General features: G+C 40.1%; 1 protein-coding gene across 1 annotated transcript in view; it reads right to left on the bottom strand.

Annotated features, from left to right (window-relative positions):
• Positions 1-24,070, bottom strand: part of gpsm1b (G protein signaling modulator 1b) — a 257,312-nt gene that overhangs the window by 71,966 nt on the left and 161,276 nt on the right. Inside the window, exon 10 of the mRNA XM_060841548.1 lies at positions 19,895-20,021. Within this exon, the coding sequence (XP_060697531.1) occupies positions 19,895-20,021 (127 nt within the window). The remainder of the gene's footprint in view (positions 1-19,894; positions 20,022-24,070) is intronic.

Raw genomic sequence — 24,070 nt, 5'->3', positions numbered from 1 at the left:
AGAGAACTGTAGAAATACGGCATGGTCAAGGGCCGCCTCCTCTGTGCTGTGACCACTCCAGACCGGTGTTCCCTGGTCTATTAGAAATCAAAACTTGTGCTTTCTCAGTCAGACCTAACCAACTTATCCTTATATACATCTTTGCCAGTTGCTTCAGCCTCGTTGCACCACATTCTAGGATACCCCTGAATTCCACCTTAAATTGCTAATGAATCAACTTACATCTATGTTCCAGAATGTTGAAACTTCTGCATCCCTGCTCCCCCAACAATGCATCAAGATACTCGAGTAAAAAAATTAGAGATTTGAAATACTTTGTAAGGTTTTTTTGGTGTTGTCAAGAGAACATGTGGCAATGGAGTTAGCAGCTTGCCTAACGTGGCTAGGAGAGCAAGCCAATGGTGACAAAAGAGCCTCTGTTTGACCACAGCGTAGAAAACGTGCACCGAGCCAGGCAGCAGCTCAGTTTCAAAAAAAACATCGCAATTTGGTTGTTAGCTACATCTATATCTTTCATCCTGTGGTCCTCTCAGAGCCTGTAGTATGGTCAGGCAATAAAGGATCTGCCATCCCACAGTTAACAATGGGGCTACTGGAGAAAGTTAGATTAACATTAATCAATGTCAATGTCATATAAAGCAAATGAGTACCAGAAGGAGATTAATTAATACCATGAGATAAAATGCACCCAACAGCGTGTAAGTACCTGTTCAAAGGCTATTATGGCACAGTGGTAGTGTCCTTAATTCCAGTCGAGGAAGCATAGGTTCAAGTCCTACCTTGTGTAATACCTTGGTAGCTGAACCGGTTGATTAGAAATTATCTATAAAAGGACTGTTTAAGAGCTCTTATGGTGCAGCAATAGTGTCTCTGCCTCTAGGTCAGAAGGTCTGGGCTCAAGTTCTATCTGCCCCAGAAGTGTGTCAGATTATTGAGGACTGTTCCTGAGAGATGTGAACTGGCTCTATGCTTGTTAGCTGTTCCATGTGGGAATGTTTCAGTAGCAGTAATGTGCAGTTTTTCTTAACTTGAGCCAGAGATATATCAAGGAACTCTCTTGTATCTCAAATGTAATGTAACCAGTTACTAAAAGATATCAAATAACATAATCTATTTATCAAGAAGAACCTAGTTCTACTTTAGAGACTGTGAGCTCATCTTTCTCCACTGACCATCAGGGATCACTGGACGATGAATGGCAGCAAATCTGAAAAAGGTATCCCTTATAGTTTTAGCAGAAACCAACACAGGATATCAATATTTACAATAATATCATGAGCCACATAAATAAAGAACTGCAGATGCTGGAGATCTGAAACAAAAAACCTGCAAGTGCTGAAGAAAATCAGCATGTCTAGCAATATCTGTGGGAAGAAAACAGAGTGAACATTTTCTGAGTTCAGTGACTCAAACTGATGGCAGCCAGGAAAAAATAATATTTACGCTGAAGACAGAATTTCAGTTTTTATTTTGGGGGAGTGGGTTGGGAGTGCCGTGATGGGATTGGATGGTTGAAGATGGAGCCCAGAGAGATATAAAAGAGGTAGGTAAATGAGGACATCATGGAAAGCAGGACAGAAGAAAAGCTGACAGTGTGAGAGACAGAGAGAGAGAGAGGCAGCACAAGTAAATAACTGAGATTAATTTGATTCATGAACCTGTTATAAATTTTAAACACATTTGTTTTTGAGCTATAGGGAGAGGCTAAACAGGCTGTGGCTGTGTCCCTAGAGCGTCGGAGGCAGAGGGGCGACCTTACTGAGGTTTATAAAATCACGAGGGGCATCGATAGGATAAATGGACAAAATCTATTTTTCCATGGGGTGGGGGAGTCCAGAACTAGAGGTTCTGGACTAGGTTTAGGGTGAGAGGGGAAAGATATAAAAGACACCTAAGGGGCAACATTTTCCTCTCAGAGGGTGGTAAGTGTATGGAATGAGCTGCCAGAGGAAGTGGTGGAGGCTAGTACAATTGCAACATTTAAAAGGCATTTGGATGGGTATATGAATAGGAAGAGTTTGGAGGGATATGGGCCAGGTGCTGACAAGTGGGACTAGATTGGTTGCGATATTTGGTCGGCATGGACGAGTTGAACCGAAGGGTCTGTTTCCGTGCTGTACATCTCTATGACTCAAAGACAGGACCATCTGGTAATCCAGTTGCTAGTCTAGTACAGGGCTACCTCGATTATCTGAATGACATGGGCAGGGAGTATTTTGTTCGGATAATCGAATGTTCGGATAACATAGTTTACCCAAGCAATGGGATCTTGAGATCTTGTTCGGATAATCCAAAATTCAGATAATTGATGTTCAGATAATAGAGGTTATACTGTAAACCTCTGAAACATTCCAAAGCATTAACATCCTTCCTTAAGGAGACCAATACTGTCCACAGTACACTTGGTGTGGTCTCAGCAGTACCTTGTAAAACTGAAATATAACCTCCCAACTCTTGTATTCAATTGCTTTTTCAATCAGTTAGAACATTCTATTACAAAAAAGAAACTGCTGGAGAAACTGGGCAGGTCTGTCAGAATCTTTGTTAAGATAGCACAGTTAACATTTCACATCCACAGATTCCAGCAATTTCTGCTTTTGTTTCGGACCTCCAGCGTCCACAGTTTTTTGTTTCAAAGGAGAACATTCTAGTAGCCGCACTAACTACTTGCTGCACACGCATTCTAACATTTAGTTCAACATTCAACAGAACTGGTTATCAAGAGACAAAATTGGTTTATGTAAGTCAAAATATTCAACTTGGCAGCTTTATGGGAAATCTATCGGAAGGCAGTTCTTTGATCTCATGAGAATCTTGTGTTTCATTGTTGGTGATGGCAGAGATTCTGAAAGTTTGTCTAATTCTCATTTAAAAAGAAACAAAGTAGCAATAATTTACTTGAGCAGATAATATGAATTTTAGTAGAATATGTGCTGAGAACTGAATGTTGACAAGATACTCAAGTGGGCAGTAGGAAAAGAGCAGTAAAGTGGGACTAGTTAGATATTATTTTCCAAGGGCCAGTATAGACACTAGTACTCTATTTCAATGTTTTTCTAACAATATAAAGAACGTCACATTTCTCCACTTTTGTGTTTGAATTCTTTGCCCACTCATTAGCTTCACCAAATCCTCCTTGAATTGTCTGCTGGCAAAGTATTACCCCTGATGGTATAGATGTGCCTCTAAAGTGCACAGACTCCTTCAGTCTTTCAATCCCCTGAGAGATTATAAATGTACGCAATTTCAATTCTGCAAAATTACAAGATAACTTAATGGGACAATGACCTTCAAAAGCTATCAATATTTTACCAGACCATTAGCATGGGTTCTACATTAATAAAGAACATGTCTGCCAAAATCTTCTGATTACCCTGGAAGCACAATCATTTCAAACCTCGTTTGCAATTTGTTTATTTTTGAAAGCATAAACTCCTTTGCTATGCACATATTTATCACAGATTGGACAAGCTGCAAAACAATTTATGCAGTATCAATAAAATGCTAGTTCAATGAAAGCAACTTTGGATCAATTATCACAGAGGGATGTGCTTCTGTATCATGGTATACATTTGAATGCAATGCATATCATGCAGGCAACTGAATTCAACTTCTATTAATAACCTGAAATACTGAAGTGCCCCTAAATTGCTGTCAATTATCTCCAGCAGATCTACTGTGGAAATATTTTTTTAAAAAGCACACCAATTTCAGATTACTACTCATTCAGTTGTTGCATGAAGCTTATTACATTCAGTTCAGAGTCAGAGAGGAAAGAGATTGAGCTCCTAGTCAAAATACCTTTGTTCTTCCACTTTAACAAATTTGTTGTTTCTTTATTCTTTGTTTCAACCTTAATATGACCCTTGCCAAACAGAAACTGTGAATAAATGAAAACTATGGTTGTTGGAAATCAGAAACAAAATCAGAAATTGCTGGAAAAACTCAGCAGGTCAGGTAGCATCTGTGGAGGGAAAAAGATTTAGTGTTTTGGGTACAGTGATCCTTTTTCAGAACGGCTGTAAATCTTAGTTTCACAACATTCTGTTGACCCCTGACTTCAACACAATTTGCGGGAAACAGCTGCAGATTTTCACTACCCTCAATCAAAGATGTACTTTCTCACTTTATCCCTGAATAGTCTAATTTTTAGGTAATGGCCTCTTATTCAGAACTTGCTGTAGCAGATGAAACAGTTTCTCTCTCTGCCTGTCTCTAACGTACCTAAGGCAATGCAATTTCTTGTGTCCCTTTAATGAGGAACACATCACACCTAATAACAACAACATTTTAAAATAAGCTTCTTCCTGCCAGCAACTCATACAAATTTATTTTTGGCATAACATTACTTCCTGAGGGAATCTTTTCAGCTTCACCTGTTCCAGAATTCGAACACATTAATTAACGTGACTGACCCAGCATTGGTTGTGCAGAATTATTGCAACAGCACTTTCCGAACATTTCCCCACCTTACCACTTAAAAACAAAGGCCCGAAGTATAGGGGTGGTGATTGATCCCACAGCAGCTTTTGCTGCCTCACAGCTTGCAATCCCACAATTTAAACTTGTGAACCCACTTGGAGATCCCGACTCCCACCTTTGGGAAGCTCTGTAATACAGATGTTGCCTTCAGGCGAGACATTAAATGTGTACTCCAACTCACCCAAACTCCAGCCACTAACCTATCTAGTTTGTTTACATATACTGTACATTAAAGATTTCAATGATGCAATTCAAAAGCTAAGCACGGAGTTCAGCTGATCTCTTGGTCAGCATTTCTGCTTTAACCAACATCTGAACCAGATTAATCAGTTGCTAAACATAATGCTCTGTGTGGACTCTTCCTGAAGCAAAATGGCTGAAACAATTGCCATATACTCTGCAACTGGTGCAGGTATAAATGGGCCAAATGGTATCCTACTTCACTGTAACATGTGTATGATTCTCCGATAACAATCACATTTCAGAATAACATACATAAGCATTCCTGCTTCATGTTAATGGTATGTTTGTTATGTTATTCATATATATCTTAATTAAGCACAGAGGGCACTTGTAAAGAGACTATTGGGACAGAAGGGTAGTAGAGACAAGCAGGTAGGAAGCAGACATTCCTTCTGCTACATTCCGTGACTAAGCCTATTATTAAGGATTAGCCTCTTGGATTTGTTTTTCAAATTGCTTGCGACTGATTTAGTAGTGAGATAAAGACATATAGCGAGCACATCTCCACAAACCAAGCTATTACAAGAATGCATCCACCATGAGCAATGCACACAGAATGCAGCCAACTGTGGACAGTAAAATTGAAATGTGGCCATCCCATGACAAATGATTGGAAAACACAAACTTAGAGGGGCAAGGGCAAATCAGCACCTTCTGATGAACAATTTGGGATTGGAAATAAATACTGGCCCAGACAGCAACACCCACACCAAACATCTACAAAGGTCCCCATAAGTCATATACCATCCTGATTTGGAACTGCTATTCCTTCACAGTCAGTGAGTTACAATCACGTAATTCACTCCCTAACATAATTATGGAAAAACCTAGCCCGCCCTTGCCAAGGGCACTTGTCCCTCTAAGTTGTTTTCCAATCATGTGTCATGGGATGGTCACATTTTAGTTTTACGGTTACACTAAGGCAATTGCCATTCAGCCTGCTCATTTTTCCACTCCCGGCTTGTTTTGGTGGATTGCTTTTCTGGTTGGGAGGACGGCAAAGTTAGCTGTAGGTATTCTACGATTCTCTGATGATTCTATGAAAACACAAGGGAAGACGAAGAGGCACCATTGAGGTTTTGCGATTTGCTCATGCGATGTGAGCCCTTGCCCTGAACCATAGCAGTCCACATGGGATGGTACATCCATTTTCTGCTATGTAGAGTGTCCAGCCCAAGAAACCAGGGAAAGGATCAGGGCGAAAGTTGATATTTCTCATCTCAATTGCAGTTCCACAATACTGTGTATGGTGGGCTCTAGGACTACGCAACATTGTCAATCTTTTTTTATATTTCACAAGGATGTAAGTATTCACAACACAATGACAGATTAAAAGCTGGAAAATGTAGATTTGATATCTTATCATCCCATTTCTTACGTAATGCAGAGTCTACATACCAACAGAAATTCCTGTTGCCTACAGCAAAGCAGGTTCAATGTGTCATTTCTGCCCGAGACAGATGGTGGAGTGTTCAAATCTCACTCCAGAGATCTTAACACATTCGACATTGATACTGATACTGGAGGACTGCTGCAGTGTCAGAGGTGCAGTCTTATACACGAGATTTACCTACAAACCTGACCATTTAAAAAAAAAGGATAAAGAGTCATAGAGATGTACAGCATGAAAACAGACCTTTTGTTTCAAATTGTCCATACCGACCAGACATACTAAATCAGTCCAGTCTCATTTACCAGCATTTGTCCCATAGCCCTCTAAACCCTTCCTATTCAGGTACCCATCTAGATGCCTTTTAAATGTCGTAATTGTACCAGCTTCCACCACTTCCTCTGGCAGCTCATTCCATACACACAGCACCCTCTGCATGAAAATGTTGCCAAGGTTCCTTTTAAATCTTTCCCCTCTCACCTAAAACCTATGCCCTCTAGTTTTGGTCTCCCATACCCTGGAGGAAAAGACCTTGACTATTTACTCTATCCATGCCGCTTATGATTTTACAAGCCTCTATAAGATCATTCCCTCACTTCCCATTGCTCCTAGGAAAGTAGCCCCAGCCTATTAAAAGACCCTATGACATAAAGGGCATGTCACAGAACAACAGAGCTCAGTAGGTGGCCATTCAGCCTACTGCCTGTGTGCTGGATTTATCAATTTGGTCTTTCCCCTAAGGCTTCCCAATGACACAATCAAGATCTGTCACTCAATCAACACTTTAATAAAAACCACAATTTTCTAGTCATTTAATTCACTGGTATTTCCTTTGAAATTCATTGTGTGCCATTTGGTTGTTGCATTCACTTACAGCAATTGAAAAATTCCATTTTTCCATTTTTCAATTGCCAATTGAAAAACTCTCCCCATCTCTGAAAGACATGGAGAGAAGAGGAAAAATGTGATTTTTCGAATGCACATTCATTAATAAGTTATATCAGGTGGCTGCGAAATGGTCTTGACAATCTGCAAAGGCAGGAGCAGTTTTAAGTAATGTAGCAGAACCAATTCTTAAAACAAATCTAAAACACAGAACCTCTGTCACCTTCAAGCAATGGGGGCTGTTGAGAATGAGGTGCCAAAGTCTAATGTCCTTCAACAGCCCCTTGCAAGGAGGAAACAATGTAAGACATCAATAAAGAGGACCAAGAAAGGAACTCAAACTATCAAACTGCTTCCACACTCTGGAAACAAGTTAAGCTGCTTCATAATGCAGGCACTGGGAGCGTTTTTCTTGTCAACTCCAGCAGGTGATTATTTGCAAGTAGATACCACATGCTCATAATTAGCACATCCGCTCAAACTCAAAAATAAAGTTATCAACTCGTGAAGGTCTAAAAATTTAGTGCTGGGCTAAATTTGAGCACTGCCAAGTTCTAGTCTGTACTCTAAAATTGCTGTATTATTTCTGTAGGGCTTTACTGAATACTTCCTTTCCCTGGAAAGGAAACAACCATCTCAGGGAATTCTAAATACAAGAGATACACTGAGTTCCCTCAGTGAGAATTTGTTCTCATAGGTTTCCAATCACTTTTGATGAGGGGAGGGTGGGAGGAATGGTAAAAGCTAAAAGGAACGGGGCGTAGCAGAGTCCAGTTCTTATCTGGTTTAATAAAAACATCAAAGTATAATGATAGGATTCAAGTAAATTTATAGTGGAACAGTGTACAATTTTAAGGACTTGCATTGATATAGCATCTTTCATGATCTCAGAATATCTGAAAGCACTTTATAGCGACTGTATTTCAATCATACTTCACTGGCTTTCTTACATAATGATAGAATGAAGGTGAAAGACTGAGGACAAGAAAATACTGCACTTACCATTTGGCATCATCATATAATTTTAACTCAACCATTGAAATTACAATCCATTAAGGTTCATGTTAATACACAAGTAAATCTAACTCACGCTGCTGGTTAGTTTCAAGCAGAATTATGTTCTCAACACCTCACGCACTGTTTGAACAATCACATTTCAGCAATACTGAATTGACTGTCGAGCATTTTGGGAGGTCCCTGGGCTGTACAAGTTGCTACGGAAATGAAAGACTGCCCTTCTTGAGGCACAGTAATGAAATATGTCATAAATGACATACTATATGTGGTTAAAATGATGGCATTTCATTCTCCCCAAACCCATTTATGATCACATAAACGCCATAAATTCATCTTGCCCATCTATATAATCAGATACAGCATGCTTCACACATTCTGATGGTTTTATATTTTAACCTCCGATAGCAAATAGAACTAAACTAGTGCCTTTCCATTATTAAGAAAGTAAAAATCTTTCAACGATAGCATGTTACATAACTAGAAATGTTAACGCAACAGAAGGCAAGAAGAACACATACCGTGACACAGATGCTGGCTTTTCTCTGAAACACAGTAGCGTTTTGCTCACTTTGACATGTCGTTCAAAATGGTCTAAAATGAAATCTAACTCTTCTTACATCTGTTAATTTAACTCAACCGCAATTAAAGGAGGTGTTGCCTTATGCCTTCCATGGACATTTATGGTTCGTACAAATACTCCCGTGTGTGTTCTGAGCTCTGAAACACAGGTGCGATCCAGGAACTGTGCTGCCTACAAGTGAATACCACAGGTGTGGGAGTACCGTCAGCACCACTAATAGATCATACTTTACAGCTCGTGAATGTCTGAAATGGATTCATTAATGCGCATTGATTGCAGTAAAAAGAAATTCCACTCATTCTACAGTACAGCAATCTAACCCAGAGAGGCTTGTTTAAAAGTGGTACCAGTATTAGGCTAGATACCAGGATTTTTTTTTAAAGGCGGAAATTATTTAAAGCTCTTTTTCAATAATTTGGATGACCTGGTCGGTATGGTTAATGGGAAGTAACAGTATATGTGCATTACACGAAGTGGTGAAAGCTTCACCAATTTTACCAATTCCAGAAATTCTTTATGAAATTGTTTCAAGTTGTATCTTTTCTGAACAACATAAACAAATGAATTCATCAACACAGTTGAAACTTTGGTGTTTCATTGAGCAGCTGCGGTGCACAGCAGTGGTGACCTGGCAGGTTTAAGGAGAGTCTTGAGGGACCAAGATGAGACCAGATTGATGACAGGCAGCACTGACGTAGGAAGACAGACTGGATCAGTTCGAACTGTACTCACACGAGCTTACAGGAATGAAGCAGAGGAGAAAATTCATATAAACTTTAAACAGGATTACACAGGTAAATATAGGAAGGATGTTCCTGATGATTGGGGAATCTACATCTCGGGATCACAGTCTAAGGATATGAGGCAGGCCATTTATGACTGAGTTGAGGAGAAATTCCTTCACCCAGTGAAATTCTACACGACAAAATGATCTAGGTCAAAACATTGAATATTTTCAAGTAGGATTTAGATATAGTTCTTTAGGCTAAAGGATTCAAGGGGTCTGGGGTCAGAGCAGGAACAGATAATTGAGTTGGATGATCAGCCATGAGCAGACCAGGCTTGAAGCATTAAAAGGCTTACTCCTGCTCTTGTTGCCAGGTATTAAGATTAGATTAGATTCCCTACAGTGTGGAAACAGGCCCTTCAGCCTAATAAGTCCACACCGACCCTCCGAAGAGTAACCCACCCAACACATTTCCTTCTGACTAATGCACCTAACACTGTGGGCAATTTAGCATGGCCAATTCACCTGACCTGCTCATCTTTGGACTGTGGGAGAAAACTGGACCACCCGAAGGACACCCACGCAGGCACTGGGAGAACATGCAAACTCCACACAGTCACCCGAGGCTGGAATCAAACCTGGAATCCTGGTGCTGAGAGGCACCACACATGGACAAAAACGTAGAAAGGAGTTTAGGGAGGGAGTCCAGAGATTGAGGCCAAGAACTTAAGGGCATGACCACCATTGGCTGAGTGATAAAAATCGGTGCAAGGGAGAGACCAGCACTGCAGAAACAGAATGTTGGAATGCTGTGGTACTGGGAGAGATGGGGAAGAGAAGCACAATGATGTTAAAACAAGGATGATGCAAATATGTTGCAACTATCTCCTTCAGCTACCTGCTGTGATACCTACACTTTGATGGGGCTCATAAATCAAATTGAAGTACCTCAGCGATAGCTGCTGATGTCTTTGGAAACCTCAAGTTTGTTTGCATAAAGATATTAGTACCCTGGAGCAACAATATGATGATGCTATAGAGCTGCAAATGCTGGAGTATAAAAAGGTAGAGAGCGCGGGCAGAGTTAGAACAGAAGGAGCACTCTGGAAGAAGTCAGACCAGAGGATAAATGTGTATGAACTAATAAAGAAGATAGATGAATCTTTACCTGATGTAACTACAAGCCAGAGTCTGTCATGTCTATAATTACTGTGTGCAGCCATATTTAGTGTCAATGGATAATAAATCGTGTCACTTGGAACTCCAAGCCTGAAGACAGTTCTTGATTTTTTTCTTCTCCTTGAGCAGTTTCCAATGAATGCAAACCCAATGTGTGGCAATAAACCACACAACAGGAGAGAGACCCCGCAGCTATGAAGCTCTCAAAGTTAAAACCCTCGATCAATGAGCTACCCATCCTACACCTTGTACTTGGCTCATACACTTCCACTAACACAGAGGGAAAAGTCACTGATGAATTTTAACATGGCAAACAGCCCCATGTATATTTTTACATTCGTATAAAACTTAAAAGATACTGAAAATTCTTCAAAGAAGATCACAAGAAGAATCTAAATGAAGAAGTTTAGTGGGCCTAGGGAATAGCATAGAAATGGCCATTCACCCCAAATGTTCTATTTTGGTGTTTAAGCCTCACATGAACCTTGCAAAACCATCCTTCCTCTTACTCGATCAAAATACCCATCCTTCTACTTCTCCTTCAAAACAATTATGCAGATTTCCCCTTCAATACATCTATGTGATTCCCCCCAACCATTAAGCGTGTGATAGCCAGTTGTCAATTCTAACCATTCTGGGTAAAGACGTTTCCCCTCTTTGTGCAGAAAATTAGGTCTTGTTTTACAATAGAGGGTAAGACCATAACATACAGATACCATAGGGTGTTCTTCTCATTGTTCATCTTGTGAGTGAGATTAATTCAATAGTTTTGATAGTTTAAAGGCATGTGAAATGGGTATAAAGTCATTGTCTCAAAGTGACCTCTGAACAATTAGAGTGTTCTGATTTTTAACTAAAGCTGTAACATAGTACTGGTTTCTACAAAGGAATTGTCATCCCAGTGCTCCAGTTAGTTTCAAATAGCAAGGTTTAGTTTTAGGGGCATATTTAAACTAATGCATTGTCATCATTAATTTCATAACTTGATTTTAAAAAATCAAGTTTCAATCTCATTTAAACTTCAACTGATGAAGAATTAATTACAAATGAAAGTGCCCTTCTGTGCATTTATCTATTTGCAGCTAGTATAGGCCAGTACTAGTAAATAATCTCCATACATTAATAAATAATCCTCATACATTAATAGAACATTGAACAGTACAGCACAGGAGTGGACCCTTCAGCCCACGATGATGCCAAATTAAACTAATGGAGTGACAAAGTACATGCACTATTCGAGAATGAAACTGTAATTAGTTACAACCAGAAAAATAAAATGTTACAAATAGATTTTTCTAAGATGCACCTTCTTCTCACTTGATCCAATTTCTTTTCGTCATAATTTACTTATAGATTGTGACCAGTCATTACCCATCCCCAATTCCCCTCGAGAAGGTGGTGGTGAGCTGTCTTCCTGAACCATTGCAGTCCATGTGCTGTAGGTTGACCCACAATGCTGTTCAGATGGGAATTCCAGGACTCTGACCTAGAGACATTGAAGGGACAGTGATCTATTTCTAGGTGAGGATAGTGAGTAGCTTGGAGGGGAGCTTGAAGGGATGGTTCCCTGCTTGTTTGTTTTCCAACTTCAATAACTGTTTAACATACCTCCCAGCAGATGCACAGTTATCCCAACAGTCAACAACTCTATAGACATCATCTCCCCGTGCTCTTATGAGTTAATGGTTCTCATATTTCCATTAAGGAAACCCATCACTATTATGCATTTTCAGATTTCTGATTTGGTCCCAGTATGTGAACTTCTTGTCCCCCTCATGAGTTAGACAGGGTATTAAACAGCTTCATCACCTGAGCATTCTAACGTGGAATGCTCTCTTCACACGCACTCCCACTCGAAGGAAAGTGGCCTTTAAACACTAATGGAATGAGGAAGAAATGCAAACTAATAAGCTTGTTTACTTTAATTACTGTTCTGAAGAACAGTCAGACTGGAAGCAAATTTCTAACTTTTTTCTCTCTCCGCAGATGCTGCCAGACCTGCTGAGTATTTCCAGGATCCTCTGTGTATGTCACTTTAATTAGAACTCATCAATAGTGTTTGTGCCATGAGATAATTTGGAATAGAGAAAGTTGGAGGAGACAGTGAGGGAAAGGGAGTGAGAGAGGGGCACGTGCACAGTCCTTTAGCATTCCCATGCTCCTGCATTTAAATCCATATCAAGATTAGAAGGAATGTTTGGCTCCCTGACCCAAATGGTGTATGGAGTTGTGCATGCTCAACACTACAACTTATTTCAATTTGTTAAATTAATCCATAATGTGAACTTATCAAAGTTGGAGAAGATGTTTCCACTTGTGGGAGGGTTTACGCAGTAGTCAACAATGCAACTGATCAGAATTTAAGAGAAATTTAAGGATGGTTAGAATGTGGTACTTGCCATCATATGAACTGGTTGAGGTAAATAGAATGGATACATTTAATGGCAAGTTAGGCAAGTACATTGAGGAGAAAGGGAAAAGTGATAAAGTTCAGAGAGTTGATGGAGGCTTATGCAGTTAGATCAATAACAATTGCATGGACCAGTGGGACTGAATGGCCTAATTCAACAGAAATTAAATTCAATCTTCGTTAATAGCTGATCTTACAACTACATGACACCAATAGTCTTCCCCTATATCTCAAGGTTCCAAGCAGTTGCATAAAGGAACAATTGTCTGTCTGGGTCACTAACTCACACCTCCATTTAATAAGCCCCATCTGTTGGTTAATGAAGAATAATTAATATGGCATTAAATGCTTCAAGTTAACAAGATTCCCTTCAGAATCTCACAAAAACCAATATACTGCAATCCAAAGAGAAATTTGAGACATGGGATGCAATGCAGATATGGAATGAAGAGTGGCAATTAAAGACAGAATATATAGTTTTGCATGCATCTTTCGTCGTTGCTTACTTTGATGCTCTTCATATTTTATGATGCACCAACCAAACCATTAAAATTATTTACTTTAAAACACAGGATCGTGTCCAGTCACCTGTTAACATCTAACCGTTCCTTTAAGAATGCACGTTTAGGAACACACATCAATTAGCAGTAAGCGACAATGAGTGCTGACAGTTTTATGAGCATGTACTCAACTGCATCCTGTACCTACAGGATTTAAATGACCAGGCAAACAATGTCATCTACCCATACTGTCGACTGCAAAACACATGACAGCTAATGATTTATTAGACAAAGGCAAATAATCAGGGTTTGATTAATCTGAACCAGGAAGTTCCCAGTTAAAGGAGATGTCCTTCTTACTTTGTGAAAGCCTATTGGAGATTGGCATGATGCAATGAGTACTAAACCCCTGTGGATTTGAACAGAGCCAGATTCAAATCTATAAGATTTAACAGAAATTGCCAGGCTGTCTTTTGGATCAATACTGTTATCTCTAAAGAACTGGACAATTTCAAAACATAAGCTTGGTCTAACACAGGTGGATAGAGCAGATCTCATCAACAGTATTTTCAAAAACAGGCAAGTTTCTCCCTATTGCCTATGCCAATTTTTATCTTCAAACCACACCATTAACACATGTCATGTGGTCATTTTATCTCATTACTGTTTGGAACATTGCCATGGACAAGCTGGCTGTGTTGCATCATACACTGCGACAATACCTCTGCTTCAAAAATAATAAGTGTATAAGATTATGACGGGCATGGACAAGGTGGATAGAAAGCAGCTGTTCCCCCTTACTGAATGGTCAACAACAAGGGGGCACATTTTAAAAGTGGAAGGCAACAGGTTTAGAGGGGATTTGAGGAACAATCTTTTCACTCAGAGGGTGGTGGGAATCTGAAATGCACTACTTGGAAGGAGAGTTAAAGCAGGAAACCTCATAATCTTTAAAATGTACTTGGCTGAGCACTTGAAATGTCATAACAGGCAATTAGCCAAGTACTGGAAAGTGGGACGAGTGTAGATTTAAAGGAGATTCTGTCAGTGAAGGCTCAATGGGCCAAAGGAGCCCTTGTGTACCGTCTGATTTTTTAAAATAATTTGGGGAGCTGCAGAGCCTGGTGAGTAATCCAGAAGTTTAGGCTAATGCTCAGGGACATGGGTTTGAATCCCACCGTTGGTCTGGTGAATTTCAAATTTGATTAAAAATTAGGAGAAAAACTCTGGAATTGTAAGCTAGACTCAGTAATGGCAACTGTGGAATTATCATCAACTGTTCACTAATGCCCTTTAGGAAGGAAATCTGCTGAGTTTACCTGGTCTGATCTACCTGCGACTCCATGCCCACTGAAATATGGCTGACTCAATATGGGCCTCTAAAGTGGTTGAGAAAACTGCTCAGTTTAAGGGAAATCAAGGACAGCAACAACTACAAATCAAAAAACTTGCCATTAACACCCGCGAAAAAAGAAAAAAGGGTGCTAAGAGTGCTTTGGGATAGTCTGTATCAGAGACCAATTGGCCCATCATGCCTATACTGGTTCCACTACCTAATGCCAATCTTTTCCGATATCCCTGCACAACACTTCTATCCAAATAATCATCCATTGTTCTCTTCAATGAAGGCACTAGAACTTGAACTGGATTAAAAGTCTCAAAGTACAAGTAGGCCGTCACCTCCCTGCGGCCATGAAAGGTACTGTATAAATGCAAATATTTCTTTATCTCTTTCAGTCAGAGTACAGTACCCACCTTTTTGGAATTCAGGCTACTTTAATCAAAGGCTAAAACTACTCAACCAAATTATTTCATTTTCAAAAAATTTGTTTTTCAAAATTGATAGCCGTCACCGCAAAAGATCATGAAATCTATCTTTTGAGGTGACGGCTATCAATTTTGATAAACAAGCCAAGCAAGATGGATATCAAGTACGTCCGGGTCAAAAATTGGAAGCAGAACATTAAGATGTGAATGCAATTAGATGCCCTGACAACACACGCTCACCCTAAATACTAGAGGTTCTCTCTTATTGTTACTTTCTTTGCTAACACATAGCATTTCACAGCAAGACTACCTACCTGAGGCTAGTCATAAGGGAATATTGGATGGAATCACAAACTTTCTAGCTCTGAAATGGGAATAAGTACTTAGGACAGCCAACTTTAAAAAAATGCATTAAAATATTATAGCTCATTTCTCTTAAATGTTATTAGATTGATGCTAACCACGGTGGCTCAGTGGTTAGCATTGCTGCCTCACAGCACCAACATCCCAGGTTCGATTCCAGCCTCGGGCAACTATCTGTGTGGAGTTTGCACATTCTCCTCGTGTCTGTGTGGGTTTCCTCCAACAGTCCAAAGATGTGCAAGTCAGGTGAATTGGCCATGCTAAAGTTGCCTATAATGTTAGGTGCATTAGTCAGAGGGGAAATGGGTCCAGGTGGGTTACTCTTCGGAGGGTCAGTGTGGACTGGTTGGGCCGAAGGGCTTGCTTCCACAATGTAAGTAATCTAATCTAATCTAAAACAGTGCAGTTGACATACATTTGCAACATCATATGGAAAATATTAATTGATAAAAATATTAAATGCCCTGGTTTCCGGTACAGGTATAGTATAACAATTGAATTCCTATATTATGGGTTCCACTAGACTTCTTTAAAATAGGCCAAGCCCTTGGAGTACCAAAAGCATAAATCTTAAGATTGTTTAGCCCAGGGATAACAATTAGCCTATTTCACACTTTGAAATTCAGGTAGTATTCTCAATGCATCTGTCATCTCTCGGAAGACTGACATTAGCACGTGGGATCGAATTTTCACAAACTGAAATATCTATTATATTAATATCCACTTAAAAATGAACATGAGTCAGGATGATGGGAAAATATTTAGGAACTGGATACAAGATCCTGAAACTTTCTCTAAGTGTTAACTGGATCACCTTCTGTTTAAAAATAAGCAGCTCAACTATTTTGATCAGCCTTTCTGATTTACTCCCCCTCTGTAACAACTTGGCTTTTCGACTGAAGGCTGAGCCAATGAGGATTTTTACAGTTTTAGCTGTATGTTGGCGTCTGGAACTTTCAATCAATCCTTGATTTGAATGTAGAATTTACTCCCGCATTAGCTGGCTCCAACTGTGAGAATTTGGGTTTCCTGAACACCGTAGCAAAGAAACAATTTAAGAGGAGGTGAGGCTTCTTGACACTGTTACTAGACTCTAAATCTGGAGACCTAATGTTCATAGTAGATGGTGGAATTTGAATTCAATAAAAATTAGGAATTAAGAGTCTACTGATGACCATGAAACCACTATCAAGAAAAGCCCACCTGGTTCACTTCAGAAAAAGAAATCTGTCATCCCCACTTATTCTGTCTGATCAACATATGACTCCAGACAGGTGACTCTTAATTGCCTAGAGGGAAGTTAGGATTGGGCAATAAATGCTGGCTTAACCAGAGATATCCACATCCCATGAGTGAATTAAAAAAAAACTATTTGGACTTCAAGTCACAAAAATCCAATAATTACCTACAAAGAATTTTATGGTTGAGAAAACAACAGAATGATTCCAAGTGACCCAGGCCTCATGTTTTCATGTATAATAATCCAGAATAATAATCCCCTTGTGGAAGGGGAGGTGATGGCCTAGTGGTCTTATTGCAAGACCATTAATCTCGAAACTCAGCTAATATTCTGGAAACCTGGGTTCAAATCCTGCCATAGCAGGTATCGGGATTTGAATTCAATAATAATCTGGCATTAAGAATCTAATGATAAGCATGAAACCATTGTCAATTGTCTGAAAAACCTATCAGGGAAGGAAATCTGCCATCCTCAACTACATGTGACTCCAGACCCACAGCAATGTGTTGACTCTTAACTGCCCCCTGAAATAGCCTAGCAGGCCACTCAGGTCAATCGCAAATAGCGGGGGGGGAGGCAATAAATGTTGGCCGGCCAGCCAGTAACACCCATTTCCCAGAATTGAATTTTAAAAAAAATTAAATCCCCTTTTGTTTCAGATGTGGTTATTACTGCAGCTGATGATCAGTGACTAGCTAAACTGAATCTTGGCACATGTCCTTGTGGACAATAAAGCTGCTTGTGGGAAATTAATAATCTGTGTAGTGTATTAAATTCCCACAACATTCTTACATTGGATTTATACATTATGCAAATTTTATTCCAATCAGTGCAAAAGGACAATACTTGGAACCAAATTGTCCCAGAATTGGATTAGTTAATTCCACTTTGGTTATGGTAGTATTTCTGTTTTGATTGTTCCACCTGACAAACTTTGTTTTTACCTCAATATACTCTGAGAAAACAAATAGTCATTAAAGGATGTCATTTAATATTCCACTTTTCAACACGGATCAATTGCATTAGGATCTTAAACATTTATGTATGAGAACAAGAAAAATCAAACTTCAGCAACCATAACAGTTATACAAGGACAAATGGGATATCTCAATGCTAATTCTAGTAGATATTTCCAGACATTACTCTCAATAAGTTGGGTGACATTGCAAAAGTGGATCCTCTGTTTAATACACCACAACTGAAATCCATTGGAATTTTATTGCTGGCTGGAGGATTTTTCTAAATGTCCAGATAAGTGAACAATTTTTACTTGATTTAAAGATAATTTTCTCTGCAGCAAAGTAAGACGTCTGGTGTGCAACAAATGTGCACTGGATGCTGGAACCATCTGAGATAATTACCAGCAGGTCTTCCATGACCCTGTTTGTGGTGAGTCAAAGGATCCACTGGTTTATGTCATCAGAAATGATGCAGATGTTGGCATATTGTCAGTTAAAGTTGCATGTACCTCTTTTTAAGATTGTTAAAATCTAACACTGGGAGTTGCAAACTAGCATTTGGTAACTTGACAACTTTTTCTTGTGTTGTGTTATGAAGATGGTAATGCAGTATTGCTGGCTCGTAAATAGCCACTCGGCCTACAGAAAACATTGAGCGTTTTTATTTATTGTGCTTCTTGTACTAATAGTTCGTACACATCCACCATGTCTTCCCCAAACATCACCACCACAATTTCACAAGACACCAACTGAAGCACACTCATCTGTCGAAGATCTAAGCATCTACATAGTGTTTAAAGCACAGGAGCAGCCATTCAGCCCAACTGATCTCGGCTGGTGTTGGTGTTCGATATCAATTCCTTCTTCACCTTGCACTATCTCAGCCCATCAGTTAAAAGGTTATCAAACTGAAACAGTTTGTTTCTCTTCTGACTGACTGAATATTTACAACGTTATACATTATTATAGAGAGATAACATTTTTCCATTTATTTGTCCAGTAGAACCCCCTTCTCTGCAGAATTGGTTCCTGCGGTTTCAGTTATCTGTGGTTTACTGTGGCCCAGAATTATTACATGGAACATTCCAGAACCAGGGACCGGGGGCTGCCGGGGAGGTAAATTTCCCATTCAATTGATAGGGTTCACTACTACCCACAGTTTTGGGCATTCGTGGTAGCTCTTGGAACGTATCACCCACGGATAAGAGGGGACAACTATTTTTCTTTCCCTAATGGACTAACAGAGTTTCCCCTGAAAGGCATCTATGCAACACAAATCAATCCATTCATCTGTATCCAGGGTAGGGGGTACTACAAGATGCAATGTCTGATTCAAAATCAGGGTCCAGATTAGAGGTGGTGCTGGAAAAGCACAGCAGTTTAGTCAGCATCAGAGGAGCAGTAAAATTGATGTTTCGGGCAAAAGCCTGTGTCAAAAAATCATCTTTAAACTTAAAAGGCATTTGCTTATATCTACTAGTTGAGACTGTTTAGTAACTCCAATTCAAGTCTCTCTTATCAGGCATCAGTACTCAAAGCACTGTTCAGTGTAATTACTCCTCAAAAAACTAAGCACAAAAAAAAACTTGGCATTACAACTCACATCAACACTCCAGTAAAGTAGCAACAAAGAAAAACGCTGGGATTATTCGAAGAAGGATTTTAGAATCAAAACTGACAAGCTTACAACAAAAAAGACTGCAAAATGAGTTAACAGTTTCAAAGATAGTAAAACATTAAACAACTACAACTTGTCTTCAATTACAAGCTGGCTTTTCAAGTCATCATCTGGCTAATTTTGCAAATTCAGTTAGCTTCACGCAACAAAATTCTTGCCAGAAAAAATCCTCCAAAAGCAAAAACCAGATTCGAAGCAAAAAGTAATATTCAAATTACAGCACGGGATCACACCCAGATAACCAACACCTTCTGTCAACAGAGTACAACTCAGCCATTCAAATCAATTTAAAAAAATAGGGATCTTAAAGGCAACTTAACACCACGATCATTGCATGTCATACTTAGTGCTGTTATGCTTCATAGAGCATTATTGACATCTGCTTATCTGAGATTACGCATTTTAGATTAAAATTAGCTTGCCCACAACATTCTGGTTGCTTTTCTTCTCTGCAAAGAAAGACGTTACGCCTACCTTGTGCTTCATAGTCAGTATGGTAGAGAGCAGACTGCTTGTCTTGCTGAGTTGAGGTCATACCGAGCACTGACTGCAGCTGTGCCACTGTCAATTGGGCTGTTAATTCACCATTTCGATCACCGATCTGCAAGGAGACATCCCAAGGTTGGAAACTTGCACAACATGAAAGGTTATGGACCGGTGGGAGGATTGAAAGTGAAGGAGATTTGAAGAAAGTTGGTTGGGGGGAGGTGTGGAAGAGACAGGAATCAAGAGCAGGAAACTTACAAATTCCAAACCAGCTGCTCTGGCACAAGCAATGCAACACGGCTGAACGAATTCAGAAGCAGTACTGTACGGCAATGTTTAATTGAGTTATCACTGCATTCCAGACCATCTCCTGTTTATTACTGTATAATGGACCACCAATCCCGATTGCTGCACGGCAAATGAGACATCACGCCTCTCACATTGCACTCACATTACACAACCCTGCTGAAGCAAAGAAAGAGCCCCTACTATGGAAACATGCGCTCTTGCGGAAGGGACACTGTACCATACCACATTCTCAGGCTGTTTTTGCACTACATACGAGCAACATTGAAAGAGCTACACATTCACAAGGCACTCTGCTGTGATTGGCACTGTGCTCTGTTTTCAGGAATTTGTTATGTACTTGAACATCACTTGGAGTCCTGAAGGCTAAATTTGGAATTAACCCTGACCCTGCTGAACAGCTGCAATAGTGTCACTCCAGGGCTTCATCATACGAAATCTAGACTGATGATCCAGACCCATATTGCACACTTCTCAGCAGTACTGACCAGACCAGGCACTGAACTAAGGCCATCGTGGGTGCACGCAAAATGTCCAATGGCACTAATCTGAACAGGTACAGGGGAGATAAACCTGCCATTGTAGCCAATACTTATTCCTCATCATTCCACATGATAGAAATACCATTCTTGGGAATCACTGTCACATTACTGTTTGTTGGGAATTTGCTGTGATCAAATTGGTTGCTCTGTTTCTTATGTTACAACAGCGCCAACATTCTTAAAGTGTTTCAATGCTATAAAACACCTTGATCTGTCCATTGGCCATGAACATGCACAGTCTTTTTTTGCATTAGGTTTACTTCATTCTCAGCCAGAATTGACAGAGCAATTCCTGATGAAGGGCTTTGCCCGAAACGTCGATTTTCCTGCTCCTAGGATGCTGCCTGACCTGCTGTACTTTTCCAACACCACTCTAATCAAAACCTTGACAGAACAAATGTCAACTCAGTCAAGAATCTGCAAAAGCAATTTTATTCAATGCGCTTTCATTTTTCTTTTTTGAGTCTTCCCTGGATACATATCATTTTAATTTGTCATAAGACCATAAGATATAGGATCAGAGTGTGGCCATTCAGCCCATTGAGTCTGATCTGCCATTTGATCATGGCTAATACGTTTCACAACCTGATTCAACTGCAGTCTCACTATAATCTTTGATTTCCTTACTAATAAAGAACCTATCTCATTGCTGCTTAGAGCCACCCAATGATGTGGCCTCCACAACCCTCCCTCTATGGCAATGGGTTCCATAGACTCACCACTCTCTGGCTGAAGAAATTCTTCATCTCAGTTCGAAAGGGTCATCTCTTCACTCTGATGATGTGCCCTTGGTTTCTGGTCTCTCCTAATAGTAGAAGTATCTTCTCCATATCTTCATTCTGTCCAATCCTATCAGTATTCCGTAATTTTCATTGAAAGCTCTCCTCATTCTTCTAAATTCCATCGAGTACAGACCCAGAGGACTACTCCTCAGATGACAAGCCCTTCAAGTCCTGAATTGTTCTTGTGATTCTTCTCTGGACACCCTCCAAGGCAGCGCATCCTTCCTTATACACAAGGCCCAAATCTGCTCACAATATGACCTTTACTTTTTTGAACCAAAGATATTTCCACCATAACTCATGTGTAAAAGCCTGCACTCCAAAATTTTGCAACTTGTCTCTTATCTGCTTCTTTGCACAGTCAAAAAAAAATTAAGCAGCCTCACCAGTTTGGATTTACTACTCTGGTCCCCTATTTGATTGCATGCCATATAATTAATAATGGATACAGGAACATACCAATCAGAAGCAGGGTAGACCAATCAGCCTCTTGGGCCTGCTCCACCATTTAATAACATCATGGCTGATCTGATTGCAACCTCAAATCTATACCCTTGCCTCATCCTAATAACCTTTTTGTCTGTAACGAGCAAGGATCTATTTATCGCTGCCTTAAAAAGATTCATACTTTGCTTTCTCCATCTCTTCAGGAATGGAGCTCCAAAGACTCAAGATCCTCACAGAGAAACAAGAAAATTGCCTAATCTCAATTTTAAATCGGGAACCCTTTTGTTTTTAAACCATAACCCTTAGTTTTAGATTTTCCCATAAGAGGAAATCTCATGTCTTCACCCACACTGTCAAATTTCTTCAGGATCCTCTATGTTTCAATCAAGTTGCCTCTTATTCTCTAAGCATTGACTCTTCAAATTTTCCCCACAGTACAAATTTAAGATGGATTGGAGTTCTGAATTGTCACCAACAAAATAGCCTCCTGGTATTTGTACAGCACTTCTAACATAGTAAAGCAACAGAGTGGTAGAGATGTACAACATAGAAAGAGACCATTCGGACCAACTCATCCATGCCGACTGTGTATCCCAACCCAGTCTAGTTCCACCTGCCAGCACCTAGCCCATATCCCTCCAAACCCTTCCTATTCATATATCCAGCCAGATGCCTTTTAAATGTTGCAATTGTGCTAGCCTCCACCACTTCCTCTGGCAGCCCATTCCACACACGCACCACCCTATGCATGAGAAAGCTGCCCCTTAAGTCCCTTTTATTCCTTCCCCTCTCTCCCTAAACCTGTGCCCTCTGGTTCTGGACTCTCCCACCCCAGGGAAAAGACAGTGTCTATTTATCCTATCCGACAACATACTTAAATCATTTCTTTATTGCAATAAGATAGACTTGCTTTAGAGATGCATCATAAAGTACATCACAGAGCCAGATCAGGATATATTAGCTGGATGTCCAACTGGTGAAAGGGGTAGGTTTGAATGAGGAAAATGCAATAGAGAGACAACAAGGTGTAGGCTTGGACACATGCAACTGAAAATATAACTATCATGGTGGAGACATTAAAATTAGCTTAGATTAGATTCCCTACAGTGTGGAAACAGGCACTGCAGCCCAACAAGTCCACATTGACTCTCCGAAGAGTAACCCACCCAGAGTTACTTCCCTCCATTTACCTCTAACACCATGGGCAATTTAGCATGTCCAATTTTGGAATGTGGGAGGAAACCAGGGCACCCGGAGGAAACCCAAGCAGACATGGGGAGAATGTGCAAACTTCACACAGACCCGAGGTGGGAATCGAACCTGGGTCCCTGGCGCTGTGAGGCAGCAGTGCAAACCACTGAACCACCGTGCCACCCGAAAGGAAAGCACAAGGTCAGAATCAGAAGTACACTGACATCTCAGAGGTTTGAGGGGCTAGAGGAGCATGCAGAGATATAAAGGAATGCGACCACAAAGGGATTTGAAAATTCTGCAGCACCTCCCAATGATATAACTTTGTTCCTGACAGCTGTTCCACCCCCTACATCTGTGAAAACTATTCTACCTTTTCCCAGACTTGTTAGGCCTGGAAGCGGTACCAGTATTTGAGCTGTTTCATCATGATTCTCACTCCAACCCAGTACAACATGGTCCCAGATAAAAAAGCAGGAGGCCTCCAGGCTTCGATTTTGTCAATTTCATCAAACTCAAATAAATGGCCCAATGGCGAAAACTTACTCTATTACACTAAGCTTGATCAAAATGTAAGGTGTTTGACCCTGTAGATGTGGAAGAGAATGTTTCCTCTTCTGAGAATCAGGAATGAGATGCCACTACTTGAGAATCAGAGGCAGCCATTTAAACATGAAGTGAAATTTTTCTCTCAGGTTCTTTGGAACTCTTTCTGAAAATGTAGTGAACACTTAATTCTTGAATATTTTCATGGTACAGATGGATAGATTCTTGTTGAGCAAGTTAGTGAAAGGTTATCAAAGGTTGGCAGGAATGTGGATTTGAGGTTACAATTAGATCAGCCATGGTGACTAGCTACCTGATGAAGGAACAGCGCTCCAAAACCTTGTACTTCC

Source organism: Hemiscyllium ocellatum, chromosome 21 (genome assembly GCF_020745735.1).
Source record: "Hemiscyllium ocellatum isolate sHemOce1 chromosome 21, sHemOce1.pat.X.cur, whole genome shotgun sequence".
Classification (NCBI taxonomy): domain Eukaryota; kingdom Metazoa; phylum Chordata; class Chondrichthyes; order Orectolobiformes; family Hemiscylliidae; genus Hemiscyllium; species Hemiscyllium ocellatum.
The sequence above is the reverse complement of the archived record's forward strand: the minus strand, read 5'-3'. Positions and strand labels throughout refer to the sequence as shown.